This window comes from Tribolium madens, unplaced genomic scaffold (assembly GCF_015345945.1).
Source record: "Tribolium madens isolate multiple individuals breed KSU strain unplaced genomic scaffold, Tmad_KSU_1.1 Scaffold_20;HRSCAF=117;Tcas5.2_LG4, whole genome shotgun sequence".
Lineage (NCBI taxonomy): Eukaryota > Metazoa > Arthropoda > Insecta > Coleoptera > Tenebrionidae > Tribolium > Tribolium madens.
This window is the reverse complement of record NW_025400985.1, coordinates 4,964,188-4,988,429: the sequence shown is the minus strand read 5'-3', so window position 1 is coordinate 4,988,429 and position 24,242 is coordinate 4,964,188. Positions and strand designations below refer to the sequence as shown.

Here is a 24,242-nt window from a genome sequence, read left to right as displayed (position 1 = left end):
TAAGACAGATTTATATTTTTTTTTAAATACAATAGAAAAATAAAAAAAGAAAGAAGAAAAAAAAATAAAAAGAAAAAATTGCATCGCAATACATAATAATAATAATTGTAGTCACAAATCGACTCTCCCAACGAAAACTATAGTAACTCAAAATTTACAGTTTTGAGAAAAATTGCATTGAATCTTTTTTTTTTAATGAAAATTGCTGAAGGTCTAAGTTTTGGTAATAATATTGTTTATTCAAAGAAATTTTTTCTCACTGTTTTTGTATTTTGGGCCCTACATAAGCCATCAAAACTCCAAACTAATTTATATGAGTAACTATAGTTTTCGTTGGGAGAGTCGAAATTAAATGCTCGGTATTGTACTTAAACAACAAGTACATTGTTCTCAGTAAAAACAGTGAATGTTCAAAGAAATAATAAATGCACAGTAGAAAAAAACGTGTTTCATAGAAAAGTATACGCTTAATATACCAAATGATAAACGCTCAGTAAAATGATTGCAATTGCTCAGTAAAGTAAAAAATGTTTAGTAATACAATAATAAATAATATTCTAGCATAAGGCCCATTAATTGTTATGTAATCAAGACTGAAAATAAATACGTTCTCTAAATTTTATGTATTTTTACTCATTTTGATTATAGTTACTGAACGTTTGTTATTTTTTACTTTTATACAGTACAAATTAGATACAATAAAATACTGTGCGTGCTTTACCTTTAATTTTTTTACTGTACAAAATATTATATTACACTGATCATGCAACATTATATACTAAACAAAGTCAAATTGATAACTGAACTCTTTATTATTATTAATAAAGGGCTTGATGTTTTAAATTGATTTAGTTAATATGTAAAATTTGAGTAAAATGAAAATAGAGAAAGTAGCCTGTTGTTAGTGTTCACAGCTGCATAACACCCTGTCGAGTACACTTATCCAAAAAATAAATATAAATATTTACAACGTCCCAACTGCCACCAGTTTTGTTCATTTAAATATTCAATAGCCTAATGCTCCCCTCTTAACAGATTTTCCCCGCTTATTGTGTTTTTGAAACGCTAATTAAATTAAGCCCCATTTTATTACGTAAATTGGTAAAAAACCTTTTAGGCTACGTCCCCGTATTTGACAGACAGGTACGTACTTAAATTATTAGGGCAATAAATGGTGGATCGTTCCCTCGTCCTACTCCACTTTGATTCAGTATCTAATCTTTCACAGTTGTGAAATTAACTATTAAGGAAAAACTTGCCTTTGGGTACAAAACTTGTCTTAATGAACCCAACAAGCACCTTGTCAAGACATCAGTTAAATCTGTTCTTATTCTTGTTAAAAGTTTGATAAGTTTCGAAAAGCCAATGATCTATATCAACATAAAGGATTTTTTTGCTTTAGAATTATCGAGATAACTACAAGAGGATAGTTTTGCGTTTCTTGTTTTATAATTGGACAGTGATGAGAAACTTTTTATGTTTGACTTGGTGAATAAGCTTTCTGAGTTTATTGAAAAGTTGCATTCGGGCAAAAGTAAAATATCCAGATGAAGAACAATTCAAGAACTAATTTTAAATTAAGTTCAAGAATCCTTTGTCTGATAATTGCGTTATTAGATTCTACAATTATAGTGTATTCAGAGTATTGAAATTTTTTTTTTTGAAAACTTTGTATAACACTGACATAAATTGATTTTTGTTTAGGATTCAATAAGTCACAAATTATGAAAACATTTTCTTGCCCTAAATCATTTGTCGCCTTGTTTTAGCCGTTTGTGCGGAAAATCCGTGACAATTGGTCGATACGTCTGGATTTGGAAAGAGTAGATTTAAAACTTCTTGACGTTAAAAAATGTGAGTGAAAACACCGCAGCTTCTCTTTCCAAGTAAATATTTTTGCAAGAAAGATTAATTAAGCTAAAAGCGGCAACTCCTTTGATTTTCGTCGATAATATCTTTTTCAGTAATTTGCATTGCAAAATTGGAAAAATAATTATTTAACGAAAACTTTGGTTCAGAGTTTTATTCCGTGGTCAGATGATAATTAAAGTATCTCAAGGCGCTTTTAAAAGGGTGAGAAGTTTTCAGCTGGCTTTGCCGAATACAGATAATTAGTTTTCCGGAATGGTTGATAATATTTAAATGATGGGGCGCCGCTTGGCGAAACACGAAAAAATTCTCTTCTAAAAATAACTATCGGAAAGACGGATATTCTAACAGTGGATGACAGATTATTTACAAATAAGCCTACAAAAGACAAAATATTATCTACTTGTTGACATGCGTCAAATATAGCTCCGTGTGAGATACAGCGAATGAGTCAGTTTGCGCTTCCACTCCGGGATGCTTACTCAAAGTCCGGACTTTACCGGAAACCTGCCGTCACGCGAAACTTAACTTTAAAAATGACCAAATAAAACTGTTTAACAAGTTTCAGGCAAAGTAATTAGAGTTTCACTTGGAAAAAAATACTAAAATTTCCCCAAAAAAATGAAATTGTTTTTATGCCACTTTCACATCCCGATACTTTTAATCTTGTTGCGAGGTAAGTAAACGTTAAAAAATAGATAGTTTTAGCGATTTGTCATAAATTCGCATCGTAAATTTAATTTGTCTTGTTTTTGTACTTAAAATTTTATTACCCCAAGATTGACAATAAAATTCTTTCCTCTTATTTGTTGAATTGAATTGCTACGACAATTTTCCGGTTTAGCGAAGATGTGGCTAATTTAAATAAGGGTTTTCGGCATGACTACCGAATTAATCGGACAAATTTGTGTTATTTTGATTCTTGATTGGTTCACAGATTACAAATATTGTTAAATCAATTAATTTTGAGGTGTTTTCTGTATAAATGCAGATTTACAAAATGGTTATTGATAGAATATTAATGTATTTGTAAAAGCTTTCAAAAAATTTCAGACTGCATAAAAGTTTTTTAAGAAATAAAAGCACTTGAAGTAATAACTCGGTCTGAATGCGGGATTAAAGGAAATCGTAAGGAAGTTCAACATATTTATAAAACGGTGTCAAAATACTCATCATTTTCCAAGACGCATACGCTTCTCGCAAATTTATGCTTTTAATTTCGTGCAATAACACGGACAAAAATATCTGGAAGGAAAACGTTTATTAGTATGAGTAAATAAGACTTCGCGTAGGTAAATCACGTTCAAGTATAAATCTTTTCCTATTATGAAAAATACTAATTGTTATTGCAGAAATTCATAACAACGTCTTCTGCTTTATGATCAATAAAGAAATTTATCAAAATATTTTCCTTCTTCTAATTAAGAAAAGATTAAAGAGTAAATGTAAATAATTTAAATTTGTTTGATCTTTTTAGGGAGCGTAAATAAATACATCAGCTCCCGGCTTACTACATTGTTAAAAAAATATGAACTTTTTTCGATAACTTTAATCTGATTCAAAAAGCCATTAAAGGCTTTCCCCCAAAACGGGTTGTGACCAATTAATTTTTTTCGTTCTTCTCGAATTAAAGCAATGTGTTTTCGCTTACTCCTCTTACATACAAAAGCTTTATTTGATTTTTTACTACGGCCTAAATTGAATCGTTTTTTTTACTGGGGAAGCTTTGTGGTTATTATTTGTGTTATTTCGTTTATGACAGAATCAAAAGTTTTCGTTACCTAAACTGATTTTCTACTAATGAATACTAAGTTTGGGATTAGTAATCTGAAATCTCTTGAATCAAACACAAACTTCCCGCTATTCAGAAGCAATCGAAGTAAGGGTTGAATGATCGTACAACTTATAACAAATTGTAACATTACTGAAAGTTAGAGAAATTGTGGCCTATTTGATGTGTTTAAGCCGAAATTTTAAGACATTTAAACCATCCTAATCGTTTTTCGATATCGCTTATCAAATATTTTAAGCCAACAGCGACATTGGGTTTTTTGTATTAGATTATTTCTCAGTTTTCTTTATGTATGTTTCTAGTTACAACCTCTTCGAATTACGATTGATGTCACTTTCCCTTTCTAATGTGATCTGTCAGAGGATCAAAACAAAGTTCGTTCAATAAATTTATTCTACAGTTTTCTAGAACTTGTATTCGCAGATATACGAAAAGCTCTAAAAAAAGTTAGAAGAGAAATTCGAATCTTTGCTAGTTTTTCATAATAATATTCAAATTGTAATAAAAAATCACCTTCTTATATTGGATAGATAAAGATATACGAGTACTTAGTTTTAGAGATTTTAGAAACTACGAGTATATAATTCATTTTTAAACTGAAATTTTTATTTAGGTTTTTATTTTCTCTGATTTTTTATTTTATAAAAGTGTAAAATTTATAAACATTAATTACCTAGAAGTTAAATCAATCAATGTTTTTAAATTTATATAGAAAAATAACAATTTAATATTTCTTAAAACCTTCAATGAATTGCTTAAAATTAGTTGTGAATTTTTAAGATCTTAAATTTTTTATCCAAAAAGCACGTATTTTTGGGGTTAAATACAGGCTAGATTATGAAAAATGCCCCAAGCTCAACTCAATTATTTTTAAAGATATGACAATACATACATACAGGGGTGCGCCAGAACTCGCGCCCCAGAAAAAAATTTAAGATACCAGGAACATGGAAAAAATGTTAAAAAAAATTATCTATAAAAATTTCGAAGTTATGAGAGTTTAAATTTTGCACTTTGACTCTATTTATTTCTGTTAGAAAAATAATTTTCCAAGTTTTTTTTGCTACAGGTTATTACAAGAGGAAACAAGGAAGGTATATCCTAAATTCTAACTCTGTTTAATGTTATTTGAGGTTTTTATTGACAAAATTTTTGTACTTTTATTAAATAATTGTTAAAAAAAAACATATATAAGATCATCAGTATCATTAAATAGTCATAAAAAATGCCAAATGTCAAAAAATAAATGTAAACATTTTTTGACAGATATAATTTTTTAAACATTTTGTTCCATGTTCCTGTATCTTATCTTACTTGAAACTTTTCTCTGGTGCGCGAGTTTTGGCTCACCCTTCTTACAACAAAGTTGCATAAGTTATTGTCATCTATTGCTTGGGATAGATGCTCTACCAGTGCTACTTCTTGTTTTAGCGGAACTGAGATCAATTTCAGTTTTTTTAATGAAACACCTTGTATATTTTATTATTTTTGGATTCCTCATTAAATTGTCTTTTACCAAGCTCATTTACTAGTATTTATAACTAACTTTTGCTTTTAGGCAATTTAAACATTAAATTAAATAAATTAGGCCGTGGAAAGAATAGAACATTTTTATGCATTTTATTTAAGACCAACAAACGACTGATAACAAAAAAACTGTACAATTTTTATCAATAAAGTATTGTAACGCCTTTAAAAGTAATGAAAATTATGGCTTGGAGCGTTTTTTTTTAATCCATATACATTTTAATAAACAAGTACAAATAAATAATTCTCGAAATGTTTCAGCGTAATATTTATGAGTTTTATGACATACTTTGTGCTATATTCTCTCTTAATTTAAATTTCTCATGTTTATTGCAGATATTAATAACTATAATATTAAATATTCCAAAGCTTAAAACTTTACTTTGTAAACTATTACTTGTTGATTATTATTAGTATTTTATTTCATATTATCTAATAATTTGAGCCCGAGGAGTGAGCTATTACTGTATTCGAGCCAGTAAGTGTAAGTAAGCAACTTTCAGGATTGTGATTTTTGGAACAAAAAATAATTTTTTTGACAAAGTTTCTTGAAACAGTATGAAATAAAATAAATTTCACATCCTGGACTTATAACGTAAATTACTATTACCTACAACAAATGAAAAATCAAACAGCTGATCCTATCCAAAAATAAAACCAATAATCGGGATCTCTTTCTTTAATTCTCACCTGAGAATTAAAATAGAGCTCATTTCCAATAAATCTTCCCTTTAGTTTTTCCTCTGTTTGTCTTAATCACGTCTGCAGATCATTTAAGTTCTAATTTGGACTACTTCTTTTCCACTCCTCGAATTCGTTTTTTTTTTCATTTGTTACTTGTCAATGTCCATTCAAGAAATTAATTATCAGAGTAAAATCTACCACCAAAAATTTTCCTTTTATTGTAAGAAAATCTCATTGCAAGTACTTTTCTAATTTGTAAAACTTTTTAAATGAAGCAAATCTTTATTTGTCAAGTTGTTTATTTCGTTTTGAAACAAATTGGATAATTGAGCAGAGATATAATTCTGTTGAAAAGAACCTTAAAGCATTATTTTGCCTTTCTCTCCTTTGTTTGGGCCCGGAAATTACAATTTCGAATATGTGAAAGCTAATGTAAGGATTTTAATGAGAACTCTTCCTCCTGTGTTTAGAGATAAAGCAGGAAAAAAGCCCGATGGTGCGTAAATGTGCCCATAATTAAAATTAATGAAGGGTTACAACTGATGAAAAAGAAGAGTGTTGTCGATTATGTTCAAACCACCGATAAATTAGCAAAATGTCAATATCTTAAACCAAAGAAAAGACAGTTAATAAATCACCCTGCAACTCCTGCAAATACACTTGAGACTGTGTCCAATATTAACACAGGCTAAAATCACAAAACTTGTCTTTTGAGAATTATTCAAATGGAAATTGTCATCTTACAGGACGAATTAATACTCTCATTTCCTGCAAACGCACCCTCTGAGGATCTTTCGTAATTGCATGCAGCTTTCTGAAGAGTTGAAGACCCTCTACATCCTAATGGTTTAATTTTTAATAAAACGAGTTGCAATTTTCGACAGTAAAAATACCATGACCGCGATATTATTACAGTCATAACACTTATTTCGGCGAGAATTAGAGGGATGTTTTTCGAACGCAGCAAAATCTCGACGACTCCCTTCGAAGATAATGGGGAGATTTAGGTCAAGTATGAACCTCTTCATTAAAGACCCGCCACTGTGAATATTGCGTATTAGCAATCAGCCAATGATTTTTCTCAAATTACTTGGTAGTGTGCATAAATTATGTTTCAACATCTTGATAATCAACATGATTAATTATCATAAACGCGCTTCCAGCTAATTTAGTCTCAGCAACAAACAAATTTCTATTACGTTAATTCCTCCGTGCAATTTTGCTTTTTTACTGTTCCAGGACAGCTCGAAAGAGGATTTCGACGTCGTTGGCTTTTAGCTGTAGCTTATTTAAACCGCAAAACTGTGTTTTCGTGAGAGCAAATCGTGTTTAGTGTGTTTGAACGGATTGCAGCCTACTGTATTGTTCCCTTCTTGTCATACTGTTTACACAACTAAACGATTGCCGAAACAATAAATGGATTACTAGAGATATTGTTCAAAATAAAAGGACCTCATCTACGTGGGATATTAGGAATCGAAAAGAATTAAAAGATGCGAGTAAAAGCACCGAAACTACGGAAAAAATACAAAGGCCCTTTGAACGGTTTTTTCCGACTACTGTTTCAATCTTTCGTCATCTACTGCCAAAGTAATGTGAACAGTGAAATTTCGTTCATTCATACAAAATTAAAAGACAAACTATTCTTTATTTAATGTCTTCTGAATTAGAAATAAATATTTAATTTATTATAAAGTTTTATTCAAGTTCACTAAACAAGTTTTATTTAGTACGCGTTCTGTATTTACATTTAACTAAACTAAAACCTCAAATTACACAAACAAAATATGTTTCCTTATTCCAAAGTTTGGTTTTTAGAATGTAATTTTAACAAATGTTGTTTTTCATTCTTTACAAACTTTATAATAAAAGTGTTCTTTACAAATCAATAGCGAAACATTTGTTTGCTTTAACTATATTTTCTAAAACAAGTTAAACAATAAATAAATAAATAATTTTTTGTACATCTAAAAGATAATGTTTTTTATAAAATGTTTAGTAATTATCTTTCCAACAAATTACCATGCGATCGTTTATAATTTATAGCTATTAAGACAACAAGATTTTTAAACTATAAAACTTCTGTTGTCTTCAAAATTTTTTGCAACGTTAATACTGAATCAGAAATTTTACTAAATTCAGACATTATTATAAAAAAGTATGTCAAAATTAACAAACACTATGCATCAGCATATTTTATAGACTCATAACATACGTTGCTATTGACGAATAACTTTATTTTCTGAATTTAGCAAAATGTCTGATCTAATATTAGCGTTCAGCGTTGGAAAAAATTTTGAAGACAACACAATTGGCCATACATTCTCAACATTATTGTTTTTATTTTCATGAAAATTTAAAACGATCAGAAAATAATAAAAAGCCAAATTCTTTGCGTGTTTCCGCGAGCGTCAATATTGTTTTATAACAAACAATAAAAACGTGACTACAATGGCAACGTAAAAATAGTTATCTCGACGGATCTCAAAATAGTTCTAAAAAATTAATTAGGTACTAAAAAAAATATTGTATATCACTCATGATTACGAATTCAAATAAAGTGAAAGGCTGTATAAAATGGAGGGACGAAGATTGCAACCAGACGAAAAGAAGAATAATTACACGAAAATTTAAGAATAGGAAGGATGAAAAACAGAAATACTAGGAAGCGTTAATTGACTACAAGCAACTGTGCGAATGAAAGTAACAGGAGAGAAGAAAAGTGGATGAAGAAGTGTAGCGAAGAGTGAGTAGCAGTAACCAAAGAAACTAAAAAAGTAAAGCAAATAATATATACACTAAATACAATAAATACACTAAAAATGCCAAGTAAGGTACGATACCAGGAACATAAAAAAATGTTTAAAAAATTCTATCTGCCAAAAAAATTTGACATTTATTTTTTGACATTTGACATTTTTTTTTCTATGTCTATTTAATGATACTGATGATCTTGTATATGTTTCTTCATAATTATTCAATAAAAGTACAAAAACTTTGTCAATAAATGCTACAAATAACGTTAAACATAGTTACAATTTAGGATATAGCTTTTTTGTTTGCTCTTCTAACAGTCTGTAGCAAAAGAACATGTAAAATTATTTTTACAACAGAAATAAGTAGAGTGAAAGTGCAAAATTTAAACTTTCATAACTTCGAAATTTTTATAGATAGAATATTTTAACATTTTTTTCATGTTCCTGGTATCTCATCTTGGCATTTCCCGTTTTTGTTCTGTTTACAAAACACCATGTAATAAGAAGATGTAAAAATGAAGAAAAAAGGGTGATCAACAGAAGTATGGAGATTGAGACAAAATATGAAGAAGAAGAGGATTACCAAAGTAATGAAGAACAAGAATAATTAGACCGATACATAAAAAAAGGAAAAAGATAAACGGAATCTGTTCAATATGGCCTACAATGCAATGGTTCTTTTTGACAGAACCTTCAAATTGTAAGAAAGGAAAACAAATAAAACGATATTACATTATTTTACATCACTCATAATTACAAACGCATAATTCACAGGAAAAGTTTTATAAAAAATATTTGAACTTGACGAATCAATAACAATCATTATTACTGAATTAATTACGTATTAACATATTTTTAAGACCACAATAATTCCGAGAAAGGATTAAACGTAAGTCGATACGACTGAACGAGTCTGTGTAAATATTTGCAAAAAACCTCAAACTAAACACTCCTTTCTCGAGATCATTAGAGTACATTGTGGCAAGTAACTCTAAAGATGAGAAGCAACTTGCGTTTGAAATAGCTTTGCTTTATTGTTAAGATTCTTGTAAATTGTGCTAACACTGAAGTGTATAATATATTCCGGACATCATTATACACCGCCGTGTGTTTGCTTATTGTGCTGCTAAGTCATATACGACTAATGAAACTAAAGGATTCCAGAAAGTTTGCACTTGTCCCCCAACGTGTTATTAACTGTTCCTTGGCTTGTGGTTAGCGGCGTATAACGAGGAACACCAATATCATAGAAAATTCCTCTTTAAAATTTAAATTTGATAAATAATTTATACCTCGAAAACGGTTTTAATTTCGTGTTAATTGCTTCGTTTCAGAGCTGATCGAACAAATGCCGCAATTACCACCGCATTAAGATTTGCATCGATTTTGCATGCTCAAACTATTTTATGAGTTACGGTCTATTGAGTTACTTGACTCTCGTTGACATGAGTTTTAATTTATAAATAATATGAAATTTTCATAATCATTATGGTTTGTTTATTGGGGAGTGTAATTGAATGGTTGCTGAAAATACCATCCTGATCTCAAATTCGTCTATGATAAATTGACTTATCATATAATACAAGAGATTAATAACAATTACCAATCACCTGAAATCGATACGATTCTAATTATAGATATTCGACGCAAAATAGATCATGCCGTTTTAAACACGTTTCAAACACCAATCGAGGGATTAGTGTGCATTAAACCGTGCTAAACCTGTTTTTGTTGTTTTCGACAAATTTCAATTAATTGATCTTATCCATCATTTATTTTAATTAAGTCACGTTGTGTCCAACGTTGTCAGTCAACAACTGGCAAAATGGGCTTAAAAATGTTATTTTAGTAAAATCGATTTAATTGCAAGTTCTGGAACGCGAGGCAATATTCTGATCTTGTTAAGCAAGATGTTTCAATTTCATAAAGTTTATTGCTTTGATTTCTGGAGGCGGTTTAACTAACTGTTGTAGTTGAAATAAAAGTGTTGTGTTTGCTATCACCATTAAGACACCTCATCAAGCCTGACGAAACTGGAAATCATATGAAAGAAAATACCTAGTCCGAAGTAACGTGTAATTTCAAAATTATTGAATATTTTACGTTTACAATAGACAAGAGAGGAGACTCTAATAATGTTAGTCTATTGCACCTGCTGCACGAAACTTGAAAAGTTTAATTAAACCTTTCCACAATTCGGAAAAAGTTTTAGAACGCTACATCACCTTTAATCATATCATAAGAAACAAACAAGTTTGATTCGTAATATAATTAAACGGAACGAGATAATTTAGTGCTTTAATTTCGAAATTACTCCTTCAAATCGTTTATAAAAACCGGAATTTAGTCTCTCGAGGAAAACAGTTTGTTTAATCCTGAACAAATTTCTAGAGAAAGGAAACACTTTTCTATTCCACGACATCGTTCAGATCCTGTCAATTATTACAAACGAGTAGAAAGCAATTTGCGCTAAAGCTCTTTATAAAATTTTTCCCCCAACAAAAAGAAATCTTTTGAAATGTATTCACCTTAACGAACTTCTTTTAAACCTAACATCAATTATGGAAATTGTAAGCTCTCGCGATATATGAGGGCCTGGAAATTAATCACATTTTTCTAGGCAATGAGTTTTGAAAAATGAACGGAATTTAAGTTAAGTTGTAAACGAGTTTTAATGAGAAAAAGTTACAGTCAAGGCAAGTTGCGAACACAAGTTCAGTGTCAAGAAACACAAAATAATAACCATATCCATAACAATAACAATTTCAGTGTTAAGTGAGTTAGAGAAATAAAAGGGTTGTGGAAAATGTTACGACGAGATAAACCAAGGATCCGGATTTTTTGATTGTGGATTACAACAACGCTTTTATTTTCTTAATCGCAAATAAAATATTTGATATTTTTTATTATGTCGGCTTTTACGAGAGATAAACGTTGAATTTTGATGGCTTTTGATAATCTTTTATAGATGTTTCTCCTATATCACACTGATTACGCAATATGTTGTAGCATTTTTAATCTCCTCGGACGATAAAAGTTATTAAATTCTTGCAACAGAAGAGTCTTAAATTATGTTCGCTCGAACGCAACAGGTTCATAACTCACTAAACATTGTGTTTAAAACAAGGTTTTCATTAAAACCCTTGAAATGTATTTTATTTTTGATTAATTTATTACGAAAATTCATATTTTGCCACAAGCAATTAATTACAGAACTCGGGACTTGGTGTACACATTGTCACCCTTAAATTATTTTCGTTCTAAATCCTGGGATTAAACAATTTGTAAAAACAATTTGTGTTGGGGGAGAAAAGTGTGAATAACCAATGGCTCAGAATAATCAAGAGAAATTTCTTTTGCGGGTTTCTAATTCAAGCCTCGTAATCGGAAGTTAATTGAACCGAATACTTCCACAGCCCCCAAAAATCTGCCTCGATATTTCATGTCTGGACCAATAAAATACAATTTATTATGTTGGTAATAGAGTGAAAAATGTTCCAGGAATGTAATTTGTCATTTTTAAGTGTTGTGGGTTTTGGAAATGCAAAACGTGCACTCGAATTAATCACATCTTGTGTGCATTTCATTCATTATAGTAGTGGTTCAATTCAGTAATGTCAGATTGAAAGTTCACAGTGGTCAGCTAAAGAAAACTAATCTTGGACAAGTTGAGGATTTCCAATTTTTGAAATGTAAAATCCTTTTCCAGAATGTCAAGGGGACGAAAACGAGGCCCGTTTGATGCGACATTTGATGACGAACTACGATGCTGCGGTCAGACCCGCTGAAAACTCTTCCCTACCTCTGACCGTTATTTTCGGGATTTCTCTCCACCACATAATTGATGTGGTAACTCTGCCACAAGAAACCGTCAGAACATGTCTTAACTTAATTTTCAGGACGAAAAAAACCAAATTTTGACTACAAATTGTTGGATAACGCAAGCCTGGATCGACCACCACCTCCGTTGGAATGCCTCAGAATTTGCCGGAATTAAAGTCATCCGCATCCCTTACACCCGTGTCTGGCGACCCGATTTGATTCTCTATAACAAGTGAGTCCAATTTGTTTTAAAAATGATCCCAATTAAATTGTTAATTGCTTAATTTTAATTAAATTGTCAAGCGCTTCTGAATAAAGTTATGTTATTTGTGAAAATCTAAACAAATTGCTGACTGGCTCCAAAGCTTGAAATCCCAGGGGATTGGAAATATGGATTGGGGAAAAACTGCACGATTGACAAGGCCGAACACTTTATTTTTGCTTTAGTGATTCGGAAACATATTGATAATTTGGTTGGTTTACCCGGCGCATCCACCAAAATTGTAACACATGCCTGCGATAGAATGCATTTTTTTCGGTGAAAATTTACAAGCTTTACAATTGTCCCAAATAAATTAAACCCAAAACTAGAGCAAAGCATATTCATGAGCGCACAAGTGCGCATTTCAAAAGACTAAAATTATAAATATCTCGAGATGTGACAAACAGCAATTAATTCGTTTGTGACTATTTTATTAATAGAATTTGGTCTTGTCGACGGGTCCACTTTAATAATCGCGGGGTATCTTCCATAACAGTAACTTCAAAGCATAACTAAATTATACCAACCTCAATATTGGGAGTTTGGTGATACTTGCTTATTGGAAGGTAAATTACTTGATTTTTTTTACCAAACTGTGACATTATAGCAGAAAAAGATGGGGTCGTTACAAAATAATGTGACAATTATTCTGTGCAAATAATAGAGCAGTCTTCACGGTTATAAAAGTTTTATTCTAACGTAAAGTTTATATGGAAAGATTCTAATTTAATTTCGTAACTGTTAAATATAATCTAAGGGAAGTGAGTCTAGTAACTAATCCCTTGACCTTCAAGAGGTGGGTCGAACTCTGAACTATTTAATCTTTGTAGATCATTCTAGCTTGACGTCTCAAGAGAGAAATTTGCCAAGTTGGTTGAAACAGAGTTACAGCTAAATTGCCGACATTTTTTTAAACAAAATAGACTTCTGGTAAAGTAACAAAATGTTAAGTGAATTTGAAAAATATTTTTCCGAAAAACATTGAATAGTGGTCAATTTTTTATTTATCTGATTTATTCTCTATATTTTTTTGTAATAGTTATGTAAGTATCAAGGGAATAAACTAATATTTTGATGCCGAGGGCATTTTTACTCGAGGGATTAACGATGTTTATTCTAGAAATGCCTACAAAATTTTTCTCCCTACAGACTACGAGTAAGTTAAAATAACGTAAGACAATGATAAAAGTTGACAAAAAATGTTAAATAATTCGTAAAAATATACAGTTCATACATTTGCAATTTTAAGAGTAAAAATCGGCATCTAGGAGTTTGTTTATGTCAAAAAACCCTCAAAAAATTCAATTTAATCAATTCCAGTTTATTGTAAGAGTAAAAATCGGTATTTCATTTCCTTAATTATCAAGGAAATAAAGTGGTAGTTTATTAGTCAAAAATGAGGGAATAAAGCTTCACTTTATTGCCTGTTGGGAGAAAAATCATTTGTCACACCTTTTTTAAAAAATAATAGAAATTAATCTAGTCTGAACTCGATTCATACTTTTTTCTTGTTTATATTTTTCTTTGGCTTATTCTTGAGTTGTCTACAATATTAAAAACATAATTTTTTGTCTCATAAAAGTCCATAAATATAAGACCCACAAGCGAGTTTTTTATTTATCGTGATTTTTCCGATTCCGAAAATTGTACACTAAGTACTCCAAAAAATTAAAGAAATAAAAATTTTTCCCAAATTTTTTGGTGATTTTTGAAAGGCTGTAATTCATCTAAAAATGGTAGTATTTAGATAAAAAAAAAACAATTTTGAAGCTTTAAGTTTCTAGTTTTGAGATTTTTTGGTATTTTTTTTTCTGTTTTATGGTTACCACGCAATCCTAAGTAATATCGTGAGAAAAAAATTCTAAATTTTCTTGTTTTTGTTTTTGGTCCACGGACGTCGGGATTTTTTTTAGTTATGTCAATTTATAGGCCAGATAGCATGTTTGTTTACCTTTAATATGCGTTCTTCATATTCTCTTTACGACAATTTGTCGCTGAGATATCTGACTTTAAATGAAAAAAGATCCTTTTGTCTTTGATCACCGATATCTCAGCAACCAATGACTATGACTACACAGAGAATATAAAGGTAGTGTCAAAAACTGCTGGAATAAATGTCTTATAAGATTCTTTTATGATTTTTTGGATTTTTTTTCTCCCTCAACATTTAAAGGATTTTAAGAAAAGAGAAAAATATAATTTTTTGCGTTGTTTTAATAAATCTACCGCGTATTCACTAATACTGATGGAGAGACTAATGTTTTTAGGTGTTTTTACAGCTTAATGTACCCCTCATATGCCTGTGAATTTTTAAATCGATCCATCACACCGTTTTCTCGGACCGATTGATCAAAGTTTTACAAAAGAATTTGAGGGACAATTGTACGTATTATTTCTGAACATTTTCTACTTTTCGTCAAAATCAAAAATTAATCAGTATTGTTTCTTGAATTTTTTTCAAATTTAAAAAATCTAAAACATTTTTTTTTATTTTTTTTAAATAAGCTATTAGGAATTATTTCTTGAATGTTTTTACAGATTTTCAAAAAAAAAATAAAAAAAATTGTTTAACATTAATTGTAAAAAAAGTCGAAAAAAATTGTTTTTTTTTATGTTGATGAAGATTAGACAATATTCAGAAAAAATATGTGCAATTGTTCTTTTAATTCTTCTTTTACCTAAATAAATTCCCGACGTCTGTGGACCAAAAACAAAAACAAGAAAATTAAGATTTTTTTTCTCATGATAAAAATTTTTTTTGCCGAAACTTAGTTTCCAAATGTTTTTTTTTAATCTAGATACGACAATTTTTAGATAAAAAACAGCCTTTAAAATATCACCAAAAAATTTTAGTTTCTTTAATTTTTGAAGTAGTGTAATTTGGATTAAACTAGGGCTTTGAAGTTATCTGTGTAACTTCAATTGATTTAAAATTTATTTAAATGTTGACACAAGAAAAGCTTCTTTGTTGCGAATTCAATCAACTACAAATTATGTTACATTGTCGTAGAGATTCCTCTGGGAGAAAACGGCAGAATTTAAGACTTGAACCACTAATAATAACTGTCTCTTTTATAGACTGGCTATAAACCGGTGCATCATTTTCAGTAAAGCTTTCAATTTGCATTAGTCGCACCGATTTCGAATTAACTCATACAAAGTGTTTTATTTTTAGCGCCGACCCTCAATTTCAGTCATCCGTAATCAACACGAATGTGATAGTGTCGAGTTCCGGTGAGGTCTTGTGGCTAAGCCATGGTATATACCGCTCGTCCTGCGACATCAACGTCGAGTACTTCCCCTTTGACCTGCAAAGCTGCCACATGAAGTGGGCGTCGTGGACTTATGATGGCTATCAGGTATGCGGTTAATTATTCTGTACTAAAAAGATCTTATTCCCAAAAAACGAATTTGGATTAAAACTTCTCTTAATTCGTGGTCTGTGAATGTGCACATTCAGTTCGGTGGCATCTGATCGAAAATGTGCAATTTTAATGATTGATAGATGACGCTTGTGGGATTATTGAGCGAATCATATTTCGAAGAGGGTTTCCATGTTACAAGTTGTCGGTTCGGTGAAGAACCCTACTAATGTGCTTACAACCTCTCTAACAATATTGCTGACATAGACTTGATGAACTGACAGCTTTTATAAACTTGCTGGTTAAAAAAATTAATTGATTGCCTCGGCGGCTGCTGATTTTAAATTACGTTAAAAATCGCATTTGCGATCATTTTCGGTCACTTTAAAACTTTTGTGGATGAAAATATTTAAAAGCCCACATTGAAATCCTCTTACTGCTTTACTTTCTGTTTTTCTAATTTTAATTGTTATTTTGTCTTGATTTCGATAGACAAGAATTGGATTTTTTAGGATTTTGGGATTTAGACAAGACAGACAAATAGCAACATAAATATTGTCTAACAGTAAAAATTTATTTCACGTTTTCCTTGTGAAAGAACATTTGTTCCAAAATTCACATTTAAAAAAGTAAATATAAAACATTTACTTATGTTTATCCGCCGGATATGGGTTTTATTAAATACACATCATGCGAATTAAAAAAACAGATAATTTTGTTTTGTACTTTTCTTTGGAATCAAATTCCAAGTCTTCTGAAACTTTATTCAAATAAATAGCTATCAGCCACGTAACGAAATCTCTGAAGTGCCTCCGACACTTGTCGTCATATTATTCTAAAAAATCACACCGCAGACTCTTGTGACAAGATTCGCTGAGACCTTTGTCAACCAACTATCATAAATCTCCTGCTGACAAGCATTTTGTCTTTGGGAATTTCTTCCACACTCAATTATTCCCTGTCATCTTATTTCCGGATTTAGACCTTTACAGGTAATAACTTGTCTAATAACAGATGGTTCAAAAACGTAAAAACTGCGTTCTGGTGCATATTATAAATTGACTTTAGTGTGTTTTTTACTAAAATCGAAACGTTTATGTAGCGACTTCAAACTAAATTGAATCAGATTCGTACCAATTCGGATGCTAATTTTAACCAAAACTGAAGCCACATACCTTTCAGGAAGCTCCAAAAGCAATATCGTTGCGCGACTTAAAATAAAATGTAATTTCATTTTTTCTATATTGAAAACTTGCCGCGTTGCTGGAAGTTCCACGGTATTTCTATGCGAAATCATTCTGAAGAATTTAATATGGGTCATAAGTAGACGCAGAAAGGATTATAATAGCTAGTAAATGTGTGTTGAAGCCAGGCATTCGACTAAAAAACATCCATTGAAAAGATTGAAATCCGGTATCAGTAGCTCTAATTCCAAATTAGATAAGAGGAATCTCTATATGTTCCCGTTATATCCAGCTTCGTGCTTTGCCAATCCCCATATTATCACGAGAGCTTAGCAGAATGTACTGGAAACCAAGCGCATTGCCAAATATCAATTTGTTTCGCCCTTTTGAAGAGTCAACAATTAAAAATAACTAGAAAAATTTCAAGGGATAAATGTCATCTTTTCCTTACTTCCTTTTGTGTTAAAACACCGAAACTTCATGCAAATGCAAAAAGTTTGTAAAATGTTGTCATCCAGAAGTGACACGTTTTACTTTGCACTACACAGTTGCAGTAAAAATCGTTGCTAATTTCGTCGGTGATGAATTCTGATTTATCTTTATACTGAAGCACGATGTGCAAATATTCGCTTTATGTCCCTTGGGCGAAATTCAATTTGCATCAACGTATTTAAACCGATAGTTTGCTAAGTTCTAAAAACGGAAAAACCATTATTATTCATTATCCGAGACAAAAACGCCACCGAATAAATTTTTACTCGAAAACTGATTTAGATACTGTTTTATTCCAGCTTCACCGAATCTGTTTGTTTCAGAAAAAAATATAAAATTTCCTGGATTATTCTGGAATTATCCTGGAATTTTCTTATTGTGCAAATGAAGTTAGGCATTTATTACGGAATATACCTTATTACAAGTCGTTAAAAGGAAACTACTGAACAAAAAAAAACAAAGCATCGACACCAAATTATTTGATCGTATTTTCCCGCTGAGCATAAATATGCTATCTACAACAATTTGTACATAAGCAGTGCTTTGCTACACTAGTAAAAATAAAATATATCTGTATCTGTCTAATGACGCATTTTTTCTCTTGTTGAAACAGTAATTTTTCCGTGGCGGCACTGCTTGAGAAATAATAGCAAGTGAAAAAATCAAAAAACTCTTTCGCTAGAGATTCCCAATGTAACATTTTCTCCAATATTAATGATTTTATCGAACAATAACAATCTCTAAATTTTATAACTGAAACCATTAAAACGTAATATCCAAGAAGTAGATGTTTCTCATTTATTTTGAAAATGAACCCGACATCTGGAGCAAATTCTCAAGTTGAAACATCAACAAAAACAAGAAATTAATCCTTCTACAAGACTTGTCTTATTTTTTTACTGAAGTAAAAATGTAAAATAATGCGCAAAAAATGAAGAAGTTTGGTAAAGACCAATTCCTTAAATTTTTTATTGGAACACCCTATTTATTGATTTTGCATTTAAAAGATTTATTTCAGAGAATTAAAAGTATGTTTTTAGTTAGACAGGCAATTTAACAATCTATTAATTGCAAAAACAAAAAGTAGTGTGTTTCATTTAAACTATTTAAGTTTTTACATTTTTCTACATTTTTTGTCTTTACAAATGCAATAAAAAACTGTTATACCTTTAAAGTTGGTACTTTCTTCTTTGTAGTAGTAGAAACATTTTCTTTCTAGCTGCCTTAGTTTTTGTGTAAGAAATTTTTAAAAGGTGAATGTTTTGTCAAAAACTAAGCAAAATCGATCAATAAAAGGTCAGTTTTTAAAGACATGTTGTAATAAAAAGTTTCATCCAAAAATACCAAGAAACATGGCATTTTATTAAAAAAAAAACATAAATTTGTATTATAACTTCTTTTTGGGACATACTGTATAGTTGGTTTTAAAAACTGACAAACCAGACAAACGCTACTGAATGAATGAGATTTTACGCGAATTCCTTAGATATACTGTTTTCAAATTATGGTTCGCCGAACCTGTTTGATTTCTAAAAAAGGAAATATAAAATCCTAAGGAAATGTCAACATATCACAAGAATTTCACGAAAGTATTTAAAGAGGATCAAAAGAATTTTCTTATTATGAAAATATGTTAATCTGACATTTTTTATTGAACTTACTTACATGTACAAATTCATGAATTGGTGGTGGAAACTAAACAATTACGTGTTGTTGGTAAGACCAAAAAATACACCCAATTATTTGTTCAGATATTTTGCTAACAACATTTTTCCCGCAGAGGAAAAATATTTATACAATTTATACAATATTTGTACAAATAATGCAAAATTGGCGTTTTAGAGGGTACGTGTATGATGCGGCAGTTTTTCTCTTGTAAATTTCCCTTGGCGGTAGCGCTTGAGAAATGATATCACAAAAAAAATCAAAAAACGTATTCTTTAAGAGTTTTGAGATTGTCTCTCGATAGAGATTCTCGAAGTTACATTATCTCAAATATTAATCATTCTGTCAGCTCATTGGAATAAAATATTTTTAAGGAAATTCTGAAAATTCGGACGAAAAGTAGCAATCAATAACCCGTTTGCAAAATGTCATTTCCATACGTCGTCTGACTAGAAAAAAAGAACACCAAAAGAACTATGATCTAAGAGACAATTTCCTAGAACCAACTATTTATAAGATGAAACAAAAAGAAAATGTGGACAATGTGCAATGAAAAATTTACCACAGCTTCGTCATTTTTATCCCGAGTTTCGCGTCAATTTTTATTTAATTTAAAATATTTTTGCAGGTCGAACTGGCCAAGCAAACTGAAGAGGGTGATGTCAGCAACTACCAAGCCAATGGTGAATTCGACTTGATTAGTTTTTCCTCAGTGAAACATATCGAATTTTACTCGTGTTGTCCCGAGCCTTACCCTGATATAACCTACACCATCAAGCTAAAACGGCGCCCTCTTTTTTACGTTTTTAATTTAATCCTGCCCTGTATCCTAATCAACGGCATAGGTAATTTATCACTCAGCGGTTGAATGGATCATCTGTATTTATTTGCAGCACTCTTGGTCTTTTATGTTCCTTCGGAATCGGGCGAAAAAGTAACCCTTGGGATAAGTGCCCTGCTCTCAATGACAGTGTTTTTGATGACGATACGGGAAACTCTGCCGCCGACTGAAAAAACGCCGCTAATTAGTAAGTTTGAGACGTTTTTTGCAGCTGAATAAATTCAACTGAAATCTGAATTGATCATCTCATAATCAATTCGTCGAGTTGGCGTTTGACGTGTCTGAAATCTGAAACCACTGAAAACAGCTTATTCTCGTTAAAATCAGCCCTTTATGTTCTTAATAAAAAGCCTTACCGTCTCGTTCAATCCGATCGATAATCTACTCTCGCACTTTCTTAATTTTAAACTCGCGGAAAAAATTTAACGAACTTCGAAGTTGGCGACAATGAAATTTCTTCACCAATATTTTCTTTAAATTTTTACGTCCAATTCTTAACTAGGTCAAGCACAGGTGAGTACAAAGTGTTTTAATAAATGATACAAGGGTCCGGAAGGCGAAATTCCTGCATAAAAATCAGGCCACTTCCGTTTTAATAAATAACGCAATAATTACAATTTTACAGCTTTATATTTTAAAGGAAATAGTGGGGATGAGATATATTTGAATTATGTAATTTAATAGCGTACGAAAGTCAATAAAGCAATTATGTCTTGAAAGCAGAAAGATAATTTTCATTATTACAATTGTACTAATTAACAAAATAATTATTTTACTAGATTCAGAAGCAAAATTGTACAAGATATACAGGAGTTCCGTCTAAACTCCACTACTCCACATTAGAAGTATTGGGAGTTCTAAAAATGATATTTATCTAAAATTTTGTTCATAGCCATAATCGGTTAGATTCTGCTGAATGAATTTTTTTTCAAGATGGCGGCACAAGTTTAACCGTTTTCGAAATACCTTTTTAAAAAATTTTGGATTTGAATCTTCTCATTCAAAAAGCGATAACTCTACCATTTTTTATTATGTTGAAACCGTTTTTGGGTATACGAGAGAGAAAGGTTAGATCTTTCCTTTGATGCATTCATAATTGAAAAAATAATTAACAAACCGCCAAAATGTTGTTACGTTTAGGAAACCTCAAATACCCTTAACAAAATTTTTCTAAATGAAACACCCCATTTTTTTCTTCACTAAATGGAGGACAACTTAGTTCTGCTTCGATCTGTATTAATATTCCTTATACCTATGTTTGATAGTTTTCAAGTTATAGTAACTCCTTTTAATATTGAGAGAAATTCATTAGCCATAGCTACTTGAGCATAGAAAAAAATAGAATATCAAAGTTATTCAGATTAAATAAATTTACTTTGGTTTTAGAAGAATAACACAATTGTAAAAAAAAACTTGCCGTTTTTTCAGTGAAAAATATTTCCATGGGCAAACTATGCGTAAACTACCATGGATAGTAGCGAATTTTTTCCATTGTAAAAGGGTTAAAATAGCTTGGAAATCATTAAATTTAGGTTGATACAAATTGATGCAGAATTAAATTCTCTTTCATTCATTTGAAAAAATTTAGTTACGAGTATATTTGAAGTTTCCCAAACGTAACTTAAATTTTGAAGGTTTGTTAATCATTTTTCCAATTATAAATACACGAAAGAAAAGATGTAACCTTTCTTTTTCATATGCCTAAATACGATTTCAAAGTAATTAAAAATGTTACAGTTGTTGATTTAATAAATATTTCAAAAACGGTTAAATTTAGGTAAGTATAGGGAAGTCTGATGAAAACTTTCTCATAATCACTTGAGTAATCCAAAAACGCAATTAAAACATAACTTTCTATTTAAAATCGATTTCCGGTGTAACCGGAAGAGCTGTCATTTTGAAAATATTTTCATTGAGCAGGATCTAAACGATTATGATTTATGTTGATGATTTACGATGATGATTTCAGTAAAAACTTTTTCTTTTTTTTTTAAATCGTGATAGAACAATTTTTTTTTAATACCTACAATAGTTTTTTAAACTTCTAGATTCTAAAATTCTAAATTTTAACGTTTGAATTACCTATAATTTATATTAAACACGATACAGCAAATTCTCAAATCGATACATCAGGGAAGACAATAAATATTTGTGTTGTATCTTCTACAAGAAGAACTTTAGACTTGCAATTTAATTCAACATTTATTCCAAAATTCATAACGAAACCCTAACTGACTCCTAATTTTTATCTAATAAACTCTTCAAAAAAATTCTAGATTAGGGAATTTCATTTTAATTAAAATAACTGAGTGACTGTTAATTGTTAATTATTTAAAATATAAATTGGGAATTTCGTTCGTTGCAGACTCGTGTTTTCCTGTCACAAGAAAAAGGAAATTGCTAAGCGACCGCACTTTTCCTGCAAACTTTGTGCACTTGGTGATTTACTTTCGCTTTTTCCTTTGAATAAAGTCGCATGTTCATCAAGAAAGACGCAGTCTAAGCACTCCCGCAAATTTGTTATCTTTTTTTCGGCTTTTTAAGGTATGTACTATGGGGTGAGCATCTGTCTTGTCTCATTCGCTTCCGGTCTTTCGGTGGTGACCCTCAATATTTATCATCGAGGAGTTCGAGGCTCAGCAGTGCCAAAAATCATAAGAACTGTGGTCTTGGACAAACTGGCCCCTCTCGTTTTTATGCGTTTCGAGACCAACACCCGACATCGAAATTCCCAAATACAGGTAAGAAAAAATATTGCAAAAATATTCTGTTAAATTAATGCGAATTCCGCGTGCGGAATGTTAAATGGTGTGTCTTGTGTGCTCGCATTCATTAAGGGGGACTTAAAGACTGCGACCTACATCTCCGGTGAAATTCTACCACCTTCACAACGCCGCTTATTAATTTATCATTTCTGCTTCCTGTCGAGCGAAAAAATATTTTGTTGTGTTAACCGATACGTTTTGATGATTGATTACTTTGATTTAAGCTTGAATGCGGTGAAATTATAATAAAATTAATGATGTTACGAAGCCATCATACGCGAAAAACGAAACCATTGTCAAAGCTTAAGAATTTATCATTAGGGCTTGAGAATGGCGCCATGAATTTTTCATGGTTTACGTGAGATATTAGAAACTCAAGGAAATGTGTAAGAAATGATAGCCAACGTATCGCATTTTGTCTATGGAGAAGATGACTTGTAATTTTTTTAAGAAATTGATTTATGAGGATTCTCCAAATCGTCTCACGTGAGCGATTTATCTGTCTTACAACTTTTGACTCTATTATGATTTGCAACAGTTTATGAAGACATAAATTTTGCGAATTGGATTTTTTCAAAAGTGAAAACTTATTAATGGGATAATGGTTCCAGATCAATTTAACAACAATTCTCGCAATTACGACTTGCAAGTCAGGCGATAAAATCAAATCTACTTCACATGTAAACAATGAACGGAAAACGTGCTCGAATTTTAAGTGGGAAAAAACGCAGCACGAATTTCAAGAAAGCCAAATACGTCACACCTCACCTCACTTCGAATTTAAGGAAAATAAAAAATAAAACGAACAAATCCTTGTTTCTGCTTAATCAAAACGTGAAAAAATGTTGTAGGTACCTACAGTGTCCAAGGATTAGTTGTTGGGAATTGATTTCTCGTTTCGTTTGAAAACGGATTTTTTTCAGTTTTTTTATACACTACCTACTCCAAAAAATTAAAGGCAGAAACATTATTTCTAAATTTTTTGGTGATTTTTTAAAGGCTGTAATTTCATCTAAAAATTGTCGTATCTAGATTTTAAAAAACCATTTGGAAGTTTTAAGTTTGTAGTTTTGAGATCTTTTGTCATTTTTTTTTCTGTGCTACGGTTACCACGCAGTCCTAAGTAATATCGTGAGAATAAAGAATTCTAAATTTTCTTGTTTTTGTTTTTGGTCCATGGACGTCTGGAATTTTTTTTAGTTAAATCAATGTATAGGCCGG

General features: G+C 30.8%; 1 protein-coding gene across 1 annotated transcript in view; it reads left to right on the top strand.

The window, feature by feature from the left end:
• The first annotated feature begins 2,342 nt into the window (after window positions 1–2,342).
• The window catches only part of LOC123005862 (neuronal acetylcholine receptor subunit alpha-7-like), a 31,146-nt gene continuing 9,246 nt past the window's right edge, over window positions 2,343–24,242 (top strand). The window contains exons 1-7 of the mRNA XM_044399876.1: window positions 2,343–2,545; window positions 12,338–12,477; window positions 12,528–12,682; window positions 15,888–16,071; window positions 20,044–20,260; window positions 20,309–20,443; window positions 22,801–22,997. Coding sequence (XP_044255811.1) covers window positions 2,491–2,545; window positions 12,338–12,477; window positions 12,528–12,682; window positions 15,888–16,071; window positions 20,044–20,260; window positions 20,309–20,443; window positions 22,801–22,997 — 1,083 coding nt within the window. The 5' untranslated portion in view covers window positions 2,343–2,490. The remainder of the gene's footprint in view (window positions 2,546–12,337; window positions 12,478–12,527; window positions 12,683–15,887; window positions 16,072–20,043; window positions 20,261–20,308; window positions 20,444–22,800; window positions 22,998–24,242) is intronic.